A 20,831-nucleotide genomic window follows, 5' to 3' on the forward strand; every position below is an offset into this window, starting at 1 on the left:
TCATTTGCATATTCAAATGCAGACCATTATTATTTCAATTAGCTGTTAAGTAATTAGCTCTAATTGATGAGCATTCCCCCCACTTCCCCATATTTTTTGGTTATTTACATCCGCTTCTAACCAACAATTTTAGGTAATTACATGCCACTCACTCATCTATTTGCACACACACACACACACACACACTTCCTCACAAGGCAGGTTTCTTCTCGCCTTTCATTTCTCAGCCCCAGAGCCTGGAGAGGCTTCGCGGTGGGGGTGCGGGGGTGCAGGCGCCGAGCTGGGGACACTCGGATCCTGCCCAGGCCCTCCTGAGGGTCCCCACTGGCCTCCAGGGGCTGAAGGTGAACCAGAGTCCCCCTCAGACCTTGCTCCCCGAATCACTCTTGTCCCAGAGATACCGCGCTGCTGCCTCTGGGCACCCCCCGCCCCCCGGCAGTGCCGCCTGAGTGGGTGAGTGCCTGCCTTCAGTCACGCGTGCAGTGCGCATCGCGGCAAAGGCTCTGTCCTCCCAGCTCCGTGCCCCCGGCGAGAGGGCGCCCCTCTCAGCCTCAGTTTCCCTGCCTGCGAAATGGGGGTGCAGTAAACACCGAGTGAGGGTGAGCGGAGCTGATGCGTGGACAGTCCTCCACACAGATGTGATGTCCAGGTCGGGGCTGAGCCAGCGAGCGACTGAGCAAATGCGCGGACCTGGAGAGAGGGGCTGGGAGTTGCAAGGTCGCAGGCTCCGGTCCTGACCTGGTGCCCTCCCGAGCCCATGGCGGTCTGGTCTGGCAGGGGTGCGGGGGTGGAGGAGGTGCTGGTGGAGAGAGCCCTGTCTGGGAGGGACTGGTCCCGGCTGACTCCGGGGCCTTGGTCACAGCTGTTTTTTCTGCCTCGGTCTCACGGAGGGATATGGGTGACTGTGCCTTCAATGTCCAGCTGACCCCACAGCTCCCGAGACCCCCACCCCAACTCCAGCCCACGGCCAGCCTGCTCTGTGTCTGTCTTGTCTCTGTCATCGCCCCGCCTTTGCCTGCTCTGGCCTCCTGGAGTGGTGGCCTGTCCGGCTTCACTGGCTGGTTCTCCGCGGTCTAGCTCCCACGGTCGGTGTGCAGGACGGGACCTTCCCGAGGCAGAGCTGCCAGCAGGTGCCCCCTCCCCGCTGCAGTGAGCCCACCATGCTGACCGCCTGGACTCAGCTCTTCCCGCGTGTCCGGCAATGAGATGTGCGTGACCCCGAGGAGAGGAAGCCGCTAGCCTGTCCCTTGACGTGCCGGGTCATCGGCGGGCCCTGACCCAAAGGTAAGCGGCGCTCCTCAGACCCTCAGCAAGGGGACAGGCGTGCTGGGGCCCCGGGCCAGGCCTGAGGCACGGGTCCGACCCCGTGTTCTGCAGGACGAGCATCCCTTAGGGGCGGTCTCTTGTTGGGAGGTGCCAACAGAGAAAAGGGGTGAAGGGCAAACGGTCCGCCTCAGGGTGTGACCAGGGGAGCTTGGGGTTCGGGGCCCTGGAAGGTCTGAGTAGGAGGGGACGTGCTCACTCTGTGGACGACGCGGCTCATGTCAGTACCGACCACATGTATCTGAGGAAGGTCTTACGTGGAAAACACGCCCTAACATGCAGGGCTGGCGTGCTCCCCGCAGATCTGGTCCGGCCCCTGCTCTGTCCTTCCTTCCCGCGCTTCCGGCCTTCCCAGCTGTGGTCACATCAGGCTCACCCTGCCTGCAGCCGGGACCCTCGGGCCTGAGCCCCAAGCCCTCGCCCCTGGTGGGCGTCTGTGCGCTTCGTCTCTCTCACCCCAGGCCTGTGCTTGCCCCTCCGCCTCCGGAGCCGGAGTGGCGTGCCTGTCAGCCTGGCCAACTGGGAAGCCAGGCGGCAAAACAGGGGGCCGCGGCTCCCGCGGGCCTGGCTGGGGGCGCAGGGCCACGCGGGGCTTCTTCCGGAACCTGGGGGCCGCGCCTTTTGCAGGATCCCTTCCAGACGAACGCTCGTCATTCAGAATGTGGGACTTCCTCGTTCTCCTCCCGCCCACCCCCATCTCCTGGTCCCAGGGTCTCGTCCTGAGACGTTGCTTTTATTGAACAACAACTGAGTCCAGAGGAACCTTCCGTGTGTTCCTGCTGGCCACGCCCCGGCCCGTGGCCGGCACTGCTCAGCACCAGGGACAGAGCCTCCGTGAGCCCCCTGGCCGGGCAGGCCCCTGCTGCGCGGAGAAGGGGCTGTCCTGGCGGGGCTGTCCTCCCAGGCCTGGGTGTCCTTCCCTGGGGGTGGGGTGATGCTTCCCCAGCAGAGCTGGTGGGACATATTGGTGACTCGCTCAAGGCCACCAGCAAACTGTCACCACCCGTCCCCTCCCGCGCTCCTGCAGGCCGGCTCCCCTCCCCCAGCCCTCCGAGGAGCAGTTATTTATCTGCCTGACGGTGACAGGCAGCAGTGGCTGGAGTTAGACCGCTGTCCAGAGATCAGCTGGCGGCGACAGAGCAAACAGCCCGAGCTAATTAGGAAAAGGTCACACCAGCTCCGGAGGCTGGCGTCAAAGTCGGGCCTCGCTGGCGGACGGGAGGCAGCTGGGACTTTGAGTTAGTGGCTTGGTTACCGGGGTAGCTTCAAGCCCCTGCCCGCGGCTCCTGTCCTGATGGCCCAGCCCAAGACTCTGAGGCTTCACCTTCCAGAGAAGCCAGGGCCAGGGGCCGGCCCCCCACCCACCCCAGGCTGGACAGACAATGAGACTCAGGAGGGCAGCCCTTGACCTGCCGGCCGCGCCCATGCCCGCCCCATGCCTGGGGCAGAGAGCAGCCGAGGTGGGGGGCTGGGCCGCAGCCGCCCACGTGCCCCCACATTCCCTCTGCGTTCTTTCCATTTTTCTCTAAACTCACTTTCTAAAAACTTAAACACATTTATTTAAAAGGGAAGTTTTATAGCATACTACAAATGGAAAACAAGCCTCTTTTGCCATAAATAGAATTCATAATCATAAAAATAAATTCAGTGGAAACAAAACAATGTTATTAAATTCTGGTTGGATGCTGCAGCCCAGGGGAGGCTCGGAGCCCCAGGCCTGCTATCGCTTTATTAAAAACGGAGAGCAGCGAGTGGACAGAGGTGTTCGAGGGGTGCACCAGCCCCGATCGGAGACTTCCTTTTTGATGTAATCAGAAGCACTGACGATAATTAAATTGAGAGTCACTTTCTAATAAAATTATTCTGCATTATTTTATGCTGTGTCAGCACGGGATGCATTTGGCTGCACGACAGAGACCTGTCCGTCATGTGGTTGGACCCCACAGGGGGATTCATTTTTTCTTGGAAAGGGGGCAGCAGTGGGGGTGGTGCACAACCCAAGGAAGTGGGCAGTGATCCAGGTTTCGTATAGCTTCCTCCTGGGCCCTTTTTGCATTTGTCCTCATGGCCTCAGGGTGGCTGCTGCACCTCCAGCCATTGTGTGTGCATCTTGGCAGGAAAGGGGGGGGCACAGCGAAGGGGGTGGCGCTGGCTAAGTCTTCCTTGTCAGGAAGGTAACAGTGGACATCTGAGCCTGTTCTCTCGCCCACTGTGGTCCATTACCGCCTCACACGGGGGCTCTTACTGAGACGTGTTTATCTAGTTGAGACGTGTTTACTTCGTCCCTGTTTTCCAGACCCCTGCTCTTGTGCTGTTCCCGAGGTCACATGCTGGCCTTTGTGAGATGAGTCAGGGCCCTATCCCAGGCCTGCTCCAGGGGCCTGGGCCTCCGCCTCAGCTTCCCCCAACACGTGGCCCCTGCTTCCTGCCTCCACCCCCGGGTGCCCTCGCCAGCTGCAGGGTGTGCAGGTTCAAGAGCCTGTCGGCCTGAACGGAACTGCCCTGGATGGGGAGCCGACCCTCTTCTCCCCGCCCACAGCCCTCTGGGGCCTCTTCCTTCTTCGCAGGGCCCCTCCTGCACGTGTGTGTGTGTGTGTGTGTGTGTGCACGTGCACGCAGGGCAGGGCATGCTGCAGGGGCCACCCTTCTGCCCTTAGGTCTTTTTTTTTAAATATATATATTTGTTACTGATTTTTTTTAGAGATCGAGGAAGGAAGAAGGGAGAGAGAAACATTGATTGGCCGCCTCCTGCACGCCCCCTACTGGGGATGGAGCCCACAACCCGGGCCTGTGCCCTGACCGGGAATCGAACTGAGACCTCTCAGTCCCTGGGACACGCTCAGTCCACTGAGCCACACCGCCTGGCTCTGCTCCCAGGTCTTAATTTGCCTCTTCATTTCCACCAGAATGAGGTCCCTGGCCTTAATTAGCAAGAGAAGGGGCAGGGCCTCCGGTGCCCTGCCTCTGGCCTCACTTTCTCTGGCTCCCTGGGGACCCCTTGTCCTTGCAGCCTGGTTCGGGGTCACACCTCTTCCACACAGCCCATCCCTGCCCCAGGCTTTGCCCTGCAGCCTGAGCTCCCTCTTCCCGCCTCCCCTCATAGACCCACTGCTGCCTCTGACCTCTGGCCTCTGACCCACTGTGCAGCCAGGGGCAAGTCACTTAACCTCTCTGTTCTGTCTGAGTGATGGGGTGATGGCAGCCACTGTGGGCTCTTTGCTTAAGGAACGGAGGCACCAGGAGCACCCCACCTGTGCCTCCCCTGGTGGGTGTCCCATGATCCTGAGGGGTTGTGTGTGCCCTGGCCCTGCCCTCCCCCTGCTCAGCCCCAGACCTGCCCCCCGCTGCCGGCAGGACCAGCCCAGGGCCCTGCACAGTGCTGACCCCCTGCGCCAAGGGGACTGGGGCCTGCGTAGAACTTGTGTGAACGGTTCTCCCAGGACGGGTGGCAGCCAGGCCTCGCCCAGCACAGCGGAGCGCGTCGTGATGGCTGGCCCTGGCAGCCCTGGCAGCTGCTGCCTTCCGTGAGGAGCCCCAGAGCTTGAGTGACACGCCGAGGCCGCCATCCGCAAGTGGCAGTTCCCTCTGCAGACGGGCTCTCATCCCTGTGCTCCAGCCTCGCCCGAGGGCCGAGAGGCCCGCCCAGAGAAGGCCAGGGCGCCTCGGGCCTGCACGCACGGGGAGCCAACACGGCCGCCTAAGGCGTGTGTGCCCAGGGCCCTGCCGCTCACAGTACACTCCAGACGTCACTGTGTCTGCCACCCCTAAAGCTGGCATTACCCCCGGGCCCCTCGCCACTGACATCCTGATCATCCTTGCATGCCTCTGTCGACGGGGAGCTCAGCCTCACTCCGCTGTCCATTCCTTTTCAAAACATTTAAAAATGTATTATACAATATTTCAGATGTCTCAAATATTTAAGAGCCCTCTAATAAATATTTTACTAATTATTAAATATTAAATACAGCCAAAGATATGAAGAATAATATCATGAATACTAAAAGCTCTCTCTTCCGGCTAAAATCTCACCCCACGCCAAGCCCATGACAGCCAAGCCCTGGACTCGACCAGACAACCCCCGGAAGCCTCCCTGTCCCCTCAGAGCCCACCCCGTCTTTCTAGGCTCCTGCTCGTGGTGGCCTGTGCGTGACGCGCAGTGCGTCTTCCCTGGGGAAGCGTGTGCCCCGCAGTGCCTGCCGCTGTCGGCATCCGCCCCACAGCCTCCAGAATGTCTCCTTCTTGCCCTCCCGCCCCCAGGGGAGCCTTTGCTAATCTTTGTGCCGGTTGTTCTCAGACTCTGTCTGGGGATCCGGGGGTAATGCCAGCTTTAGGGGTGGCGGACACGGTGGCGTCTGGGGTGTGCTTGTGCCCTGGGCACACACGCCTTTACGTGGCTGCGTGGGGCTCCTGCGCGTGCTCGTGACGCCGTGGCCTTCTCTCGGTGGACCTCACGGCCGGGTGGGGACGCCCCTCTCGGCCCCTCGAGCGAGGCCGCAGTGGGCACCTGGCAGTGGCCAGCCTGAAGGCTCTGTCTGGGCATCTCCTTTGTCTCACTTTCCGAGTCACTGGGGCTGAACCCTCCCTCTGCTCTTTTCCATGCAAGGGGTGGGGAGGGGGTGCAGCCTGGGGACGGTCCGCAGTGCTGAGGGCTGCTCCGGGCGTCCTGCCTGCCCCAGGCTGGCTCCCCACCCGACGGGGCTTCTGTTCACCCCTCACGGTGCCCACCACTGCAGCCCCGTCCTGACCCCGTCCGGCTGGGGCCCTGGCCCTGTGCGCGGCGGGCCTGCAGTGCGCGTGTGTGCTGGGCTCGGCCGGCCCAGGCCCGTACCCCACCCGGGGCCTCTGCTTCCTGCCCCCAGCCCCCTGTTGGGGTCAGGCTCCCCTTGGAGCTCCGAGCAGGGGTGAGAACCAGGGCCCCGCCTCTGCACTGCCCTGCCCCCTCCCCACAGGACAGCAGCCCTTCCACGCCCACCCCAGGTCGGCCCTTCAGTGACCACCAGTTTGCCGAGTTGTTAGATCGATCTCATGGACTCTTGAGGGTTTACAGAGCTGGGCACCCCCTTCTCAGCCGGGGTCCAGCCCAGGAAGGATGCCACTTCAACACTCAGGGTCCCAGGCTGGTCCCACCTCCTGGACTTGGCTCAGACCCGGGCCCCTCTGCCCCCAAGTCCTTACAACAGCAGAGCCCACAGCCAGCTGAACACGGGCGCCCGCGAGGGGAGACGCAGGCTGGGGGGGCCGTGACTCCCGGCGGGGGGCTGGCGTCCCTCCTGCACAGCCCATCGCGCCCCTGCTCCTCCAGTGGGGTCGGGCACCACCTGTCCCGTCTGTGGGCCCTCTGTGCGGGGGGGGGGGGGAGGCCTCTCTGTGCTGGGGGGCTCCGTGACGGAGGGGAAGGGAGCCTACTCATGCGGGGGGCTCTGTGCGTGGGAGGGGGAGGCCTCTCTGTGCGGGGGGGCTCTCTGTGCGGGGGAGGGGAGGCCTCTCTGCGGGGGGCTCTGTGCGGGGGAGGGGAGGCCTCTCTGTGCGGGGGGGGGCTCTCTGTATGGGGGAGGGGAGGCCTCTCTGTGCAGGGGGGGCTCTCTGTGTGGGGGAGGGGGGCTCTCTGTGCGGGGGAGGGGATGCCTCTCTGTGCTGAGGGGGCTCTGTGTGGGGGAGGGGAGGGCTCTCTGTTGGGGGGCACTCTGTGTGGGGGAGGGGAGGCCTCTGTTCGGGGGGCTCTCTGTGTGGGGGATGGGGGGTTCTCTGTGCAGGTCCTAAGCTGCTCCAGCCTCAGGTCCTCAGCCAGCATTTTGCTGGCGGCTGGCGGAGCAGACAGGTCAGGGCAGGGAGGGCTCAGGCCGTTGGCCTCTGCGCCCTGTGGCGTCAGGCGGCGGTGCGCTGACAGGTGGTGTCGGGTGGCCTTTCTCGGTGGCAGCTGGTTCCACGTGGGTGGGCAGGCTGGCAAGGGCTGTGCCCAGATGCCGGGGTGCAGAGACGGACCCAGGTCTTGGTGGCGTGGGGCTCACAGTCCCAGGCAGATGAGCAGGAAGGGAGGTGGCGTGTGTTGGGGACCACATGTGCCGTGGCCGCCGCTGCCAGAGACCATCACTTCCGTGGGAATTGTTTGTGTCCTCGGCCGAGGGAGGGCGTTCTGAAGGGTCGGTTTTTCTACTCACTGGGTTTCCCCTGGGCCCCCACTGTGACGTCTGTCTGTCCACACGTGGAACGTAGGCTGGAGGCCCCCCGACAGGACCTCGCTCGAGCGGTCTCCCTCCAGGGCCGTGGGCAGCCCCCCGGACCACCCTTTCCTAGAGCCTGTCCGCCCAGAGGCTGGGGTTGTGCAGACGGGATGCCCTCTGAGCTGAGCTTCCCCAAACCCTGGCCCTCGGGGGTGCAGTAGGACGGCCGCCCCTGTCCGAGTGGTCATGGCATTGGCCTGCATGACCCCCCCGAGCGCAGCGCGAGGCAAGGCCAGGCCCCGTGACCAGGAGACCATGAGCAACACCTCACCCAAGCCGTCAGGGCTGGAGATCGCCCGAGGGCGTGAGAACCCCACACGGAGGCGTCAGGGATGCTGGGTGGGAAGTCCTCCGAGGGTGGGAGGGGGAGGGGGTCAATGGGGGAAAAAAGGGGGGCATCTGTAATACTTTCAACAATCAAAATTTAAAAAATTTTTAAAAATCCTCAGTGAGGCACAAGCAAATCCAGTTCCACAAACATCAGCGTGATCATCTGCTATGATTATGTAGACTTTACGGAAAGAATTCACAAGTGGCCCAGTATTAGAGAAATCTCAACCCGGTGCACAGTCCCGGCGGGTCGGCTGAGATGCATGCTGATGAATGACAAAGGCAGGTGACGAGTCCGGTGCCGGGTTCTGATTTTAAAGTGCTAAAAATAGAAGCGGAAGGAACTTTTTTATGGAGGAAAAGCATCTGTCTTGGTCCAGCAGCCAGCATCATTCTAAGTGATGGGATTTTAATGATTCCTGTTCAAAAACTTTCATATCCAAAAACCCCAACAGTGCCCTTGATCATTGTCCCAAGATTGTGGATGTAGCAATACGACATGAAACAGAATTGAATGGTGTGTTTACAGAGCAGAATTGCAATTATTTGCAGCAGTACGCGGTGAGAACTTCGAAACCCAAGAGAACCAACTGAGAAAATAATTTAATCTGAGACCGCAGAAGGTCCTGGGCCGGATATAAAACAAATACACACAGGTCAATTATTTTCATCGGTGCCAGCAACAAGCCATTGGAACACATAATGAAATAAATGATCTCCACTCATAACGGCCCCATGGAATTCCCGGGAATAAATTCGCCGGGAGAATGAAATATCACTACGGAGAACGCGCTCAGGTTTTCCTGAGCGGTGTGGGTGGACGGCAAGGGCCCTGTCGGACCAGCACGGGCGGGCGGGCAGGGCCGGCGGGCAGCCGCCTGGTGGGTCACAGCCTGGTGGTGTGTTTGAGGAGCCGGAGGAGAGCATCTCCTCAGGAAGGAGGTGGGTGTTGGGATCCCAAGGAGTGGGGGGCGCACATCAGGGAGACGTCCAGTGAAAGGCATCTCCTGGTCACTGACCGGGGCCGACGGGCATGAATGGCCCCCGGCCCAGGGAGACCAAGCCCAGTTGGGATTGCGGTGTCCACGTTTCAGTCCGGTCTCCTTCCTGCGCCGGGTGCGTTCAGTCCAGACTCGGCCGGGGACTGGGGAGGGAGTCCCGCCTCTGCGTCCAGGGTCACTGCGGGGCGCCGCAGCATCTGTGGGGTTTCAGAGGGGAGACCCCAGCCCCAGTCTGAACAGAGAGCACCAGGCAGGGGTGGGGTGTGGGCAGTTATACCCAGGAGAAGCCCTAGTTGATCATCTGGAGCTGAGGGTGAGAGGGACCGTCACCCCGAGGGCTTATTGACGATGGGACTCTCTCCAGGGCACGGGGAGCCTTTGGGGTCACAGGGCCGAGGAGCAAGATTATCTGGTATTAGTGGCAGTGTGTTGCCTGTTTGGGGTCAGATATCCGTTTTGATCCTTCTTCATACCTGGAAATACTTCCCAGGTGGTTTGGGTGTTGAGTGTCAGCATTCAGACCGTGGAGAGGACAGAGGTGGGTCGTCTGTCGTCGGTGGTGGAGGTCCTGAAACAGTGGGGAACCTGGTGGGGTCTGGCCGAGGCTGGCTGCCCCTCCCGGAGCTCCTTCCCGGGAGGCTGCTGCGGCCACGGGACAGGCACTGAGCCGGCGCAGGAGCAGGTGTGCGGGGGTCAGGCGGGCGTGCCCAGCCGCTGCCCCTGGAGGCGGAGCTGTGGTGCCAGCCCTGGTGTTGGCACAGTGAGCACGCTGCAGTCTGCCGGGCAGCAGGAGGGATTCACCTGGTGGCTCGTCTGGATCCCTGGGGTCCTGATGGAACGTTCCGGAGCACACAGGAGAGAGCCTGTGGGGACGTGGCCGAGGAAACACCGAGGGGACCGCACGGGCTGACCTCCGCCTGGTCTCAGAGCCTGCTGGGATGCTGGTGCCCCCTGGCGTGGCCCCCTGGCGTGGCCCCCTGGCGTGGCCCCTGGCGTGGTCAGAGTGCGGCGGGCCCTGACGCTGCCCTGGCCCACTGAGCTCTCCTTTGCCCGTATTTTATTGTCCTCACCAACGGAACGTTTTAGGGCTAATTGCTAATGTATAACCTCAGCTTGGAAGCCAACTCTTTATAACACTTAATAGTGGCTGGGAATGCCCCTGAGCTCGTCACCGCGGCGACGGGATGCGAAGCAGGACCTGATGGGTGACACCGCGAGGGGGCGAGTGGGAGTGTGAGGGGACAGCTGGGCCTCCGCGTCCCCAGGGGGCGTCCCCGCATCCCCGTCCTGCCCTCCGCCGGCTGGGACAGGGCTCCCGGAGTGGGGGACTCTTGGAGGTCAGGGTTGTAGTAGGACTTGCCGAACAAGCAAATCTCTGCCTGTAGTCTCCAAACCGGCCATCCCTCACGACAGCTGGAGAGATTCAGGTCAGACTAAAGATAGAACTTCCCGCTGCCAGGGTGTGAGGGTGTGATGGGGAACGGTGCCAGCTGTCCTTCGGTCACCGAGACCCTTGCCTGGCTGCGGGGACACGCTTCCCAAAGGCAGGGGTGCGCTGGTGTTCCTGGAGAGGGTCATGCGTCGTCCCTCGTCCCTGGAGACCGGCCAGCGCCAGAGCGGGAAACCATTGCAAAGTGATTTCTCCCTCCAGCGAAGCTGTATATCATGTTTTTTAATTTAAAAAGGTGCCCAGTGGAAGCATAACAGACCATTAAGTGCTTGGGTTCCTAATTAACTCCGCAGCCTGGAGCTGTGTGCCAGGAGGGAGGGGGGAGGGCCAGGTCCTCCCAGAGGCAGGACTTCTCCCTGGGGTCCCGATGTGTGTGTGTGTGGGGGGGGGCGCACGGCCCCGGGCTCCAGCTCCAGGTCCCCTCTGGAGATTCAGGGGGACCCGTGTTTACCAAGTGGTACTTGGACGAGGACGCTGTGGTCCATGGACCTTGGGCGGCGGGGGTGGGGGGGCACCTTGCAAAGCCCCCTCTCACTCCAGGTCTCCACTTCTCCGTCGTCTAATGGGGTCACCCTGAAGCCTGACCCCGGGGAATTGGAGAAGGGGCTCCGTATGCAGCAGGCACTCGGTGTGTGTGGGGTCCTGTGGGACATGAGCGCCACCCCGATGTGCCCCCTGCTGACTCTCGGGAAGGCAGGGTGAGTCCTGCCAAGGTCCCCGCAGGCCCGTCCTCTGACCTCCCCCGTGCCCTCCGCATCCTCGTGGGGCGAGGTGTGGCGCAGGCAGCGGGTCCTCCGCCTCCTGGACGGAGGACAAGCAGGGCCCGCGAGGTTGGGGGCTTGCCAGGCCTGACCCTGGTGCCAAGAGCCAGGATCCTGCTGAGGCAGCAGAGCTGGGCGGCTGCCCCGGGACCCGGGCCAGCCTCCTCGGATGACGGGGAGACGGGAAGGCGGCAGGAGGGTCTGGGTGCGTGAGGAGCTGTGTGGCCCCGGGCCGGTGGCTTCCTGAATGAAAACCAGCAGGGTGTCCAGCCACTGCCTTGAACGTCCTGCCCTGTCCCGTCCGCTGTCCGCCGAGGACGCGCAGCCGAGGAAGGAGATGAGTGTTGGCGGGGCTCGCCCGGGCCGGCCCGTGCGGGGCCTCAGGTGCTCGGGTGGTGCTGCCCTCGCCCTCCTGAGGGAGCTCCCAGCAGGGTCTCCACTTGGCAGAGAAAAAACAGGCCCAGAGGGCAGAGTGACTTCCCGAGGTCACAGAGCTCACGCTCACGCCCTGCCCGGGACCTGCAGCCTGAGGTGGCTCTGGGCCTTTGGCTCTGCAGGTCCCGGTCAGGTGTCCACGTGCGCCGGGGGCTGGAAGGCAGAGCCAGGCAGAGGTGAGCCATACACACGACCTGTCAGCAAGACAGAGCCGTGAGGTGTCTGTCCGCCGCCCGCCCTCCCCCTGCACCTGCTCTGTCCCCCTGCAGCGGGAGAGTCCCCAGGCCCCCGGCTCCTCTGGGCTCGGGGATCGAGGAGACAGTGTTTGTGGACAGATGCCTTCCCGTCCCAGCACGCTGCGCGATTATGCAAATCCAGCCATAAAAAGTTTAAAAGCCTGGAACCACCATCTTTCTTTATTTAATTAGTGTTGGCACTGGCTGCAGTCAGTGTGGCAGACACGGGGGCCAGCCCCCGCGCACCGTCCCCGTCCCCTGCCCCCTGTCCTCTGTCCCCCCTCCCCGTCCCCCCTCCCCGTCCCCCATCCTCGTCCCCATCCCCAATCCTTGTCCCCGTCCCCTTCCCGTCCCCATCCCCGTCCCGTCCCCCGTCCCCATCCCCCATCCTTGTCCCCATCCCCTTCCCGTCCCCCGTCCCCATCCCCCATCCTTGTCCCCCATCCCCGTCCTGTCCCCCTTCCCCATGCCCCATCCTTGTCCCCCATCCCCGTCCCGTCCCCCGTCCCCATCCCCCATCCTTGTCCCCATCCCATCCCCGTCCCCCTTCCCCATCCCCCATCCTTGTCCCCATCCCCGTCCCGTCCCCCTTCCCCATCCCCCATCCTTGTCCCCATCCCATCCCCATCCCCCATCCTTGTCCCCATCCCATCCCCGTCCCCCTTCCCCATCCCCCATCCTTGTCCCCATCCCCGTCCCGTCCCCCTTCCCCATCCCCCATCCTCGTCCCCCATCCCCTGTCCCTGTCCCTGTCCCCTTGGCGGAGGCTCCTTGCAGGGGGGACTGTGTGTGGGCTCAGCTGCGGGCACAGGAGCTCTGGCTGGGGACGCACAAGGCCCCAGGCACCTCCCAGTGGAAAGAGCCCCCTGGGCCTTCAGTGTTACAGGTGGGGACACCGAGGCCTGGCGGTGGGGATCAGGAGACCCTCCTGGCCCCGCTTTCCCTGGTGGATGCCCCACGGGTCTGCGAGCCCCTTGCTCTCCGTGCCCGGCAGTCTCACCGTGTGGGAGGGCAGCGTGTCAGGACATGAGAAGGGGCTGTCCCGAGGCCCCGTCTGCCACCAGCTGGGCTGGTGGGGGCAGCACATGGGGAGGAGAGACCCCCCAGAACCGCTTGCCACTCACAAGGTGCTGACACGGCGTGAACCCCAGACGGTCACACTGGGCGTGGGGGCCTGTGCCCACAGGCAGGCCTGGCTGGACCGTGGTGGTGCGGCCCGCGCGCAGGTGATGGCGCAGCGTGCCTGGGTGCCGACTTCGCCGGTGCACGAGAGGCCTGTGTTTGCACGCCGGCAGCGCTCGGCACACGCGTGTGGGGGCCCTGTGCGCCTGCAGCGGCTCCGCGACCAGGGCACCCGGGAGGGGGGGCAGGGAGAGGCCGGGCACCCTGCCCTGCCAGCACCTGCCCGTGACAAGGGTTCTTTAGGCCTGTAATCCTCCTTAACTTGACTGTGGGTTATTTTGAGGAAGAGATTAAAGGTGATTATGATCGGCATTGCTGAGGCGACGCACTTCCCAGATGGGCCTGCGGCTCCCCCCGCAAGGCTGGGGCGGAACCAGCCTCTGATCAGCCCGGCTGAGCCCCCTGCTAGGAAGAGCCCTTGTGGGGTCCTCAGGAGCCCCAGGGGGTGCGAGTCACGGCAGGGTGCTGGCTGCAGGGCTGGGTGACAGGCACTGTGGGAGGTGCTGGGGGTGAGCAGGGACACCAGTTGCCCAGAGCGACCTCTGCCGCGGGTCACCGAGCCCCCGCCCCGTCTGAGCCCCTTTCTCTTTAAAGCAGAGCCCGGCCGTCCCCTGGGAGCCCGATCGACTGTTCATGAAGTTTCCAGGGGGAAAATCCATCTCACATCACACTTTTCCTCCTAATTTAAGCCGCTTGGTTGCAAACGTCAATATCTGTGAAAGGCACCCAGCTGGCCGCCCGCCAGGCCGCCCAAGGTGCACAGGCCGCTGTAGATGCTGATGTTACCACCAGACGCAGGAGCCCCGCTGTCCGTCCTGCGGGAGGACACGGGCAGGCCACGTCCCCCACGCACCCCACCGCCACCTGCAGGACCCACCCCGCGTGCAACAGCCACGTCCGCCTGCGTGCGGGCCCGGGGGCGAGGGGCAGAGGGCGGCTCTGACCACCACGTTGTTCTGTGGGGAGGGGGTGGCAGGGGCCAGGCGGTCAGAGGAGGGAGAGGACAGACGGGTCCTTCCCTGGGCCTGGGGAGGGTGTGGGGAGTCCAGGGCCTCGCTGTTCGAGGGCCTGACTGGTGTCTCCCTGGAGAGTCACTGGAGGGGAGCCCGGAGCTCAGGAGGACGCCCTGGGCAGCTCAGAGCGCCCCCTAGAGGTGGCTGCGAGAGCCCTGGCCAAGTCTGGGGCAGAACACATCCCTGTCCTCAGGGGCCAGGGCGGGGCCAGGGCGGGGCCAGGGCGGGGCCAGGGCAGCCTGTCATCAGCTGTGTTACCAGGCGGCTCAGCTGAGCTTGAAGCAGGGCCACACAGGCCACAGGACGCCCGCCGCCTCCTGACCGCTCTCTGCTTGTCTTGTCACAGGACCCGCTGAGCTGGAGGCACAGGGAGGAGCTGTCCGGACATCCAGGCCGATGGGGAAGGAAGCCATGGTGGCAGCAGGACACAGTGGGTGGACGGCGAGAGGTGGCCGGCCGTGACGAGTGCTCCCTCCCAGCTCTTGCTGTGTGACCATGCGGCCTGGGACAGGACGCGCCTGAGAGTGTGGGCGCCCTCCCCTCCTTCCCTCCGGGCTGCCGCCCAGCCCCCACCGGTCCCCTGGGCAGGCGGAGCGGGGTCTCCCGCAGGGCGGTCCCCATGGCCGGGCGGCGGTGGGGCGTGCTGTGGGTGTGCGCGCTGGCGGCCACGCTGCTGCACGGGGGCGGCCTGGCCCGCGGCGACTGCTGGCTGATCGAGGGCGACAAGGGCTTCGTGTGGCTGGCCATCTGCAGCCAGAACCAGCCGCCGTACGAAGCCATCCCACAGCACATCAACAGCACCGTGGTGGACCTGCGGCTGAACGAGAACCGCATCCACACCGTGCAGCACGCCGCGCTCAGCCGCTTCGGCAACCTCACGTACCTCAACCTCACCAAGAACGAGATCGCCTACATCGAGGACGGCGCCTTCTCCGGCCAGTTCAACCTGCAGGTGCTGCAGCTGGGCTACAACCGGCTGCGGAACCTGACGGAGGGCGCGCTGCGGGGCCTGGGCAAGCTGGAGTACCTGTACCTGCAGGCCAACCTCATCGAGGTGGTCACGCCCGGCGCCTTCTGGGAGTGCCCCAACATCGTCAACATCGACCTGTCCATGAACCGCATCCAGCGGCTGCACAGCGCCACCTTCGCGGGCCTGGCCCGGCTCTCGGCCTGCGAACTCTACAGCAACCCCTTCTACTGCTCCTGTGAGCTGCTGGGCTTCCTGCGCTGGCTGGCGGCCTTCACCAATGCCACGCAGACCTACGACCGCATGCAGTGCGAGTCGCCGCCGCAGTACTCCGGCTACTTCCTGCTGGGCCGGGGCCGCCACGGCCAGCGCAGCATCCTGAGCACGCTGCAGTCCGTGTGCACGGACGGCGCCTACCTGGCCGAGCCCCACCTGCTGCCCGAGGCCCGCCCGGTGCCTGGCCGCTCTCAGCCTGGCCGCTCTCCGCCCCCGCCACCCCCGGAGCCCAGCGAGGCCCCCTGCGCCGCCGAGGACTGCTTCTCCGGCGACGGCACCACCCCGCTGGTGGCCCTGCCCACCCTGGCCACGCCGGTGGAGGCGCGTCCCCTCATTAAGGTCAAGCAGCTGACGCAGAACTCCGCCACCATCATGGTCCAGCTGCCCAGCCCGTTCAACCGCATGTACACGCTGGAACATTTCAACAACAGCAAGCCGTCCACCGTCTACAGGCTGACCAAGCCCCAGCAGGAGATCCGCCTGCCCAACCTAGCCGCACTCACCAACTACACCTACTGCGTGGTGTCCACCAGCTCCGGCCTGCTGCACAACCACACCTGCCTCACGCTCTGCCTGCCCCAGCCGCCCAGCCCGCCGGGCCCCGTGCCCAGCCCCTCCACGGCCACCCACTACATCATGACCGTCCTGGGCTGTCTCTTCGGCATGGTGCTGGTGCTCGGCGCCGTCTACTACTGTCTGCGCAAGCGTCGGCACCGGGAGAAGCACAAGACAGCGGCGGCAGCGGCGGCCGGCAGTCTGAAGAAGACCATCATCGAGCTCAAGTATGGGCCGGAGATGGAGGCGCCCGGCCTGGCCCCGTTGTCCCAGGGCCCGCTGCTGGGGCCCGAGGCTGTGACCCGCATCCCATTCATGCCTGCGGCTGCCTGTGAGGTGGAGCCGTACAAGCTGGTGGAGAGCGAGACGCCCAAGGCCAGCAAGGGCTCCTACATGGAGGTGCGCACGGGCGAGCCCGCCGAGCGCAGGGACTGCGACCTGGGCCGGCCGGGCCCTGACAGCCAGAGCTCGGTGGCCGAGATCTCCACCATCGCCAAGGAGGTGGACAAAGTCAACCAGATCATCAACAACTGCATCGACGCGCTCAAGTCCGAGTCCACCTCCTTCCAGGGCGGCAAGTCGGGGGCCGTGTCCACGGCCGAGCCCCAGCTGGTGCTGCTGTCCGAGCCGCTGGCCGGCAAGCACGGCTTCCTGTCCCCCATGTACAAGGACGCCTTCGGCCACGGCCTGCAGCGTCACCACAGCGTGGAGGCCGCCTCGGGGCCCCCACGCACCAGCACCTCGTCCAGCGGCTCCACGCGGAGCCCCAGGGCCTTCAGTGCCGAGGCCGCCAGTGCCCACAAGGCCGCCACCCCCGAGCCCAAGTACATCGAGAAGAGCTCGCCCGCGGCTGACGCCATCCTCACTGTGACGCCCACTCCCGCGGTGCTGCGGGCGGAGGCGGAGAAGGGCCGCCAGTATGGTGAGCACCGGCACTCGTACCCGGGCTCCCACCCCGCCGAGCCATCCTCGCCGCCCGCGCCCTCGCCCCACGACAGCCTGGGCAGCCGCAAGGCATCCATCCTGGAGCCGCTGACCCGGCCGCGACCCCGCGACCTGGCCTACTCGCAGCTGTCCCCACAGTACCGCCACCTGAGCTATGCCTCCAGCCCCGAGTACACCTGCAGGGCCTCCCACAGCATCTGGGAGCGGTTCCGCTTCAGCCGGCGGCGGCACAAGGACGACGAGGAGTTCATGGCGGCCGGCCACGCACTGCGCAAAAAGGTCCAGTTCGCCAAAGACGAGGACCTGCACGACATCTTGGACTACTGGAAGGGCGTGTCAGCCCAGCACAAGTCCTGAGCCCTCGCCGTGCTGCACTGGACTCCCGATGCCCACTGGACCAAACAGGACACAGACCCACTGTAGCTCTTGTGACCCAGAGACTCGTGCGCCAATGCACACGCACACACATGCACGCACACATACACACACGCACACGCCTGCGCGCACACACCTGTGTGCACACGCACACCTGTGCGTGCACATGTATGTGCACACGCAGGCACAGACACACAATGTGCACACATGCGCACAGGGCACGGGCACATGCGTGCTTGCACACACAGGCACATGTACACACATATAAACAGCACACACATGTGTGCATGCATTCAGTACAAACATGGACAGGCACACACACGCACATGTGCACACACATGCATACACATGTGCACACAGACACATGCACACAGACACATGCACACACGTGCACACACATGCGTACACATGTGCACACAGACACGGCACGGGCACATGCGCTTGTGCACACAGACATAGGCACATGCGCACACATGTATAAACACAGCACACACATGCACACATGTGCGCATACAGTCAGTACATACATGGACACGGCACACACATGCACACACACACGCAGGTGACAGCAGGTGAAGCTGGCCCTGCAGAGAAAGTGGGGAAGGGGCGTGGACAGTGACAGCACATGGACCTGCCCTGGGACGCTCTCACGGTGTGAGCGGCCTGTCTGCACACACACTGCGTGCACACGCACATGCACACACATGCACACACACTCAAACACTAGGGACTTCGGAAAACTGTGTCTTAGGGATGGGGGTTGGGGGAGGGGCACTTCTTTTTCAGTATCTTCCTGTTTTGATTCTTCCCTGCCTCCTTTCCTCCCCCTCCCTTTTTTAAAGATAATAATAATGATAATAATAATAATAATGATAATAATAATAAAAGTAAAATTCTCTTTACAAGATAGAACACCAGACGTGGGGAGCATGGCCCTGGCTTCTCGCATGATCTCCGTCATGGTTTTCTGTGGACTCTGTTCCGTCGTCTCTTCGACGCCACCGCTGGAGGCCACTGGCAACAGGAAGAGGGACACAGGCGCCGAGTGGAGCCCTGGGGACTCGAGGGGGGTGTGCCTGTGGACACCGGGTGGCGGGAAGGGGCGTGGCGGGCTGTGTGCCCGTCCCGTCCCCACTACACTGTTGTCGTCCTAATTATACAGAAGAAATATTTCTATATTTGCAATGTTTGCTGTAAAATGAGAAAGAAAAAAGACTATGTCTACTAAAAAAATTCTGCAAAGGAAAAAACCCAAATAGTTGTTTGTATGGTTTTTACTGTGGGATTTAGGGAAAGAGTTGGGGTTTGTGTCTGGTTGATGGTGGTTTTACTGATGTTGAGCCCCGGGTGGGGGCTTAGGTTGCAGGTGGTCACCCTGAGCCCTCCTGAGAGAATGGGAGTGACCCCAAGTGACCCTGGGGGTGCACCAGAGCCTGTGGCAGAGGTTGGCCGTGGGAGGGTGGGCGAGTGGGAGAGGGGGGCACGTGGGAGAGGGGGGCACGTGGGAGAGGGGGTTGTGTGGGAGAGGGGGTGCGTGGGAGAGGGGGTGCGTGGGAGAGGGGGTGCGTGGGAGAGGGGGCAGCCCTCCCGGGCTGGAGACGGTCCAACAGCGCTGGGAGCGAGAGGCCGTGGGACAGGCCAGGAAGAGGCGAGGGGCCTGGGGGCCTGGGGTCTGGCTGTGACCAGCTGTGCAGAGATGGGAGCTGAGGGGGTGCGGGGGCTGTGGGCAGCGGGGAGACCGGTGTGGATGGGGTGTGAGTGGGTGAGTGCAAGAGGCTTGGTGGGGTCATGGGGTAGGGGTGACCCCTGCAGTGGCTGGAGCCCCCCCTCCGGGAGAACTTCCTGAGATCCGCACCTGCAGACCCCGTCCCCACCCAGCGGGGTGCGGCCCAATTCAGTGCTGAGGCTCCTTGAACAGGACCACGGCCCGGACGCTCCCACAGGCCCAGAGGAAGCCCCTCCGCGGCTCCTGTGCTTTGGATGCCAAACCCACAGGGTCCCCTCATCCTGCCCCCTGCCAGGAGCCAGAGCAAGGCTGTGAGGGGACAAGTCGCTTCTGAACCCTGTGCCACCCCCCAGCCTTGGTCCTGCAGCATGGCCTTCTCCTGGGGTGGAGGGGGCGGGGCTGCCCTCCTGGGGTGGAGGGGGCCCAAGCTGCCCTCCTGGGGTGGAGGGGGCGGGGCTGCCCTCCTGGGGTGGAGGGGGCGGGGCTGTCCTCCTGGGGTGGAGGGGGCGGGGCTGCCCTTCCTGGGGTGGGAGGGGGCCCAGGCTGCCCTCCTGGGGTGGAGGGGGCGGGGCTGCCCTCCTGGGGTGGAAGGGGCGGGGCTGTCCTCCTGGGGTGGAGGGGGCGGGGCTGCCCTTCCTGGGGTGGAGGGGGCCCAGGCTGCCCTCCTGGGGTACCAAACCTTCCTACCTGGCCGGTGGCCCTCCCCTGTCCTTCCTAAGGCCCTGGCTGCTCCTCCATCCAGGGAAACCCCTTCCCCATCTCTGGTTCTGGTTCTACAAAGACCCATTGAGGCGTGGGGGGGCTGGAGCAGGGATGGTGGCTGGTTCTCGGACCTGCTGGTCACCAGGAAAGGACCGGGCTCCACTGGCTCAGCAGGGGAGGGGATGGGGCTGGGACAGTCCGGAGTCCGGCAGCTCCTCCTTGCACACCCCTGGTGACGGGATGCTCAGCCCTTTCCTCAGGAGCTGTTTCCCACTTTAGGCCTGTTTCTGAGACGGACCAGAAACAGTGGTTTCCCACGGGGCCCTGCTTGACTCCCTGGCCCGGGCCACGCCCTGCTGTGGACGGGCTCTCTGCCCACCCAGGCTGGCCTGCCCGTCGACCTTCGGGGCCTGTGCACGAGTCCTTCATACAAGACGCCTAACCTGGGGCCCTCACTGGACCCTCGTGACAGAGCCCCTCCCACAGGCTGTTTCCATGGCCACCGCACGCCCTGCCTGTCCCTGCTTGCCCTGACCGGCCCAGCCCCCGCTCCGGGAAGCCTCTCACCCTCCACCGTGGGAGCCCGGAGGACAGCGCCCGGAGCCCCCTGTGATGTGACCAGGTCAGTGAGGGTGTGCCCAGGCACGGGCTGGAAGGAGGCAGGGCCCTGGGCTGGTGGGCGGAGGCGCAGGGAGGGCCCTGCCTCATCCTAGGTCACAGCAACATGGACACAGCCCTGGCCAGGCCACCTCAGCCTGCTGCTTCCTGTCACCGAGGACCCAGAATTGGCTATTTATAGGGAGTCGGGACCACGGAGTAAGGTGGGCGGGGCCGCTGGCCAGTCAGGCCCACTGTGGGAGGGCTCAGCGCACCCAGAGCACCGCCATCCGGCAGGGGTTCGAGGGACAGGCGAGAACTGGAGAGGGCATCAGAGTGTGGGGTCCTGAGTGGCCAAGACGTCCCTTCCAGAGGCCCAGCCTCCCTGGACACCAAGGTGTGGACAGAGGCGGCAGTAACGGCCCAGCGCCAGGCCGGTCTGGGTTCCCGCCTGAAGGAGTGGTAGCGGCATTCAGGAGACACACAGGAGACACCTGCCCAGTGCCAGGCTCTGTGCCCACCTCCAGGGCCCGGGAGGCGCCCGCCCCGCCCGCCCTCCCCCAGCTCCCAGGCCAGCGGGCACCGTCCCAGAGGTGGGACCCAGCTCAGGGTGGCGGGGCAGGGAAGGCCAGGGGAAGGGCGGGGACTCCTGCCTGGGAGGAGCCTGGGTGGCGTTCCGGGGGTGGCGGTGTCTGGTCTGAAAGGGGGACACCAGTGAGGAGAGGTCGGCACCCCT

General features: G+C 64.1%; 1 protein-coding gene across 2 annotated transcripts in view; it reads left to right on the plus strand.

Annotated features, from left to right (window-relative positions):
- ELFN1 (extracellular leucine rich repeat and fibronectin type III domain containing 1) overlaps window positions 1-17,169 on the plus strand; it is a 42,408-nt gene extending 25,239 nt beyond the window's left edge. Inside the window, exons 1-2 of one of the 2 annotated variants that reach the window (XM_036242115.1) lie at window positions 1,115-1,284; window positions 14,299-17,169. In XM_036242115.1, the coding sequence (XP_036098008.1) occupies window positions 14,572-17,052 (2,481 nt within the window). In that variant the 5' untranslated portion in view covers window positions 1,115-1,284; window positions 14,299-14,571 and the 3' untranslated portion in view covers window positions 17,053-17,169. Of the gene's footprint in view, window positions 1-1,114; window positions 1,285-14,298 lie in introns of those variants that run through there. The other variant, XM_036242116.1, reaches the window with a different exon arrangement.
- The last annotated feature ends 3,662 nt before the right edge of the window (window positions 17,170-20,831 follow it).

This window comes from Molossus molossus, unplaced genomic scaffold, assembly GCF_014108415.1.
Source record: "Molossus molossus isolate mMolMol1 unplaced genomic scaffold, mMolMol1.p scaffold_m16_p_4, whole genome shotgun sequence".
NCBI classification, from domain to species: domain Eukaryota; kingdom Metazoa; phylum Chordata; class Mammalia; order Chiroptera; family Molossidae; genus Molossus; species Molossus molossus.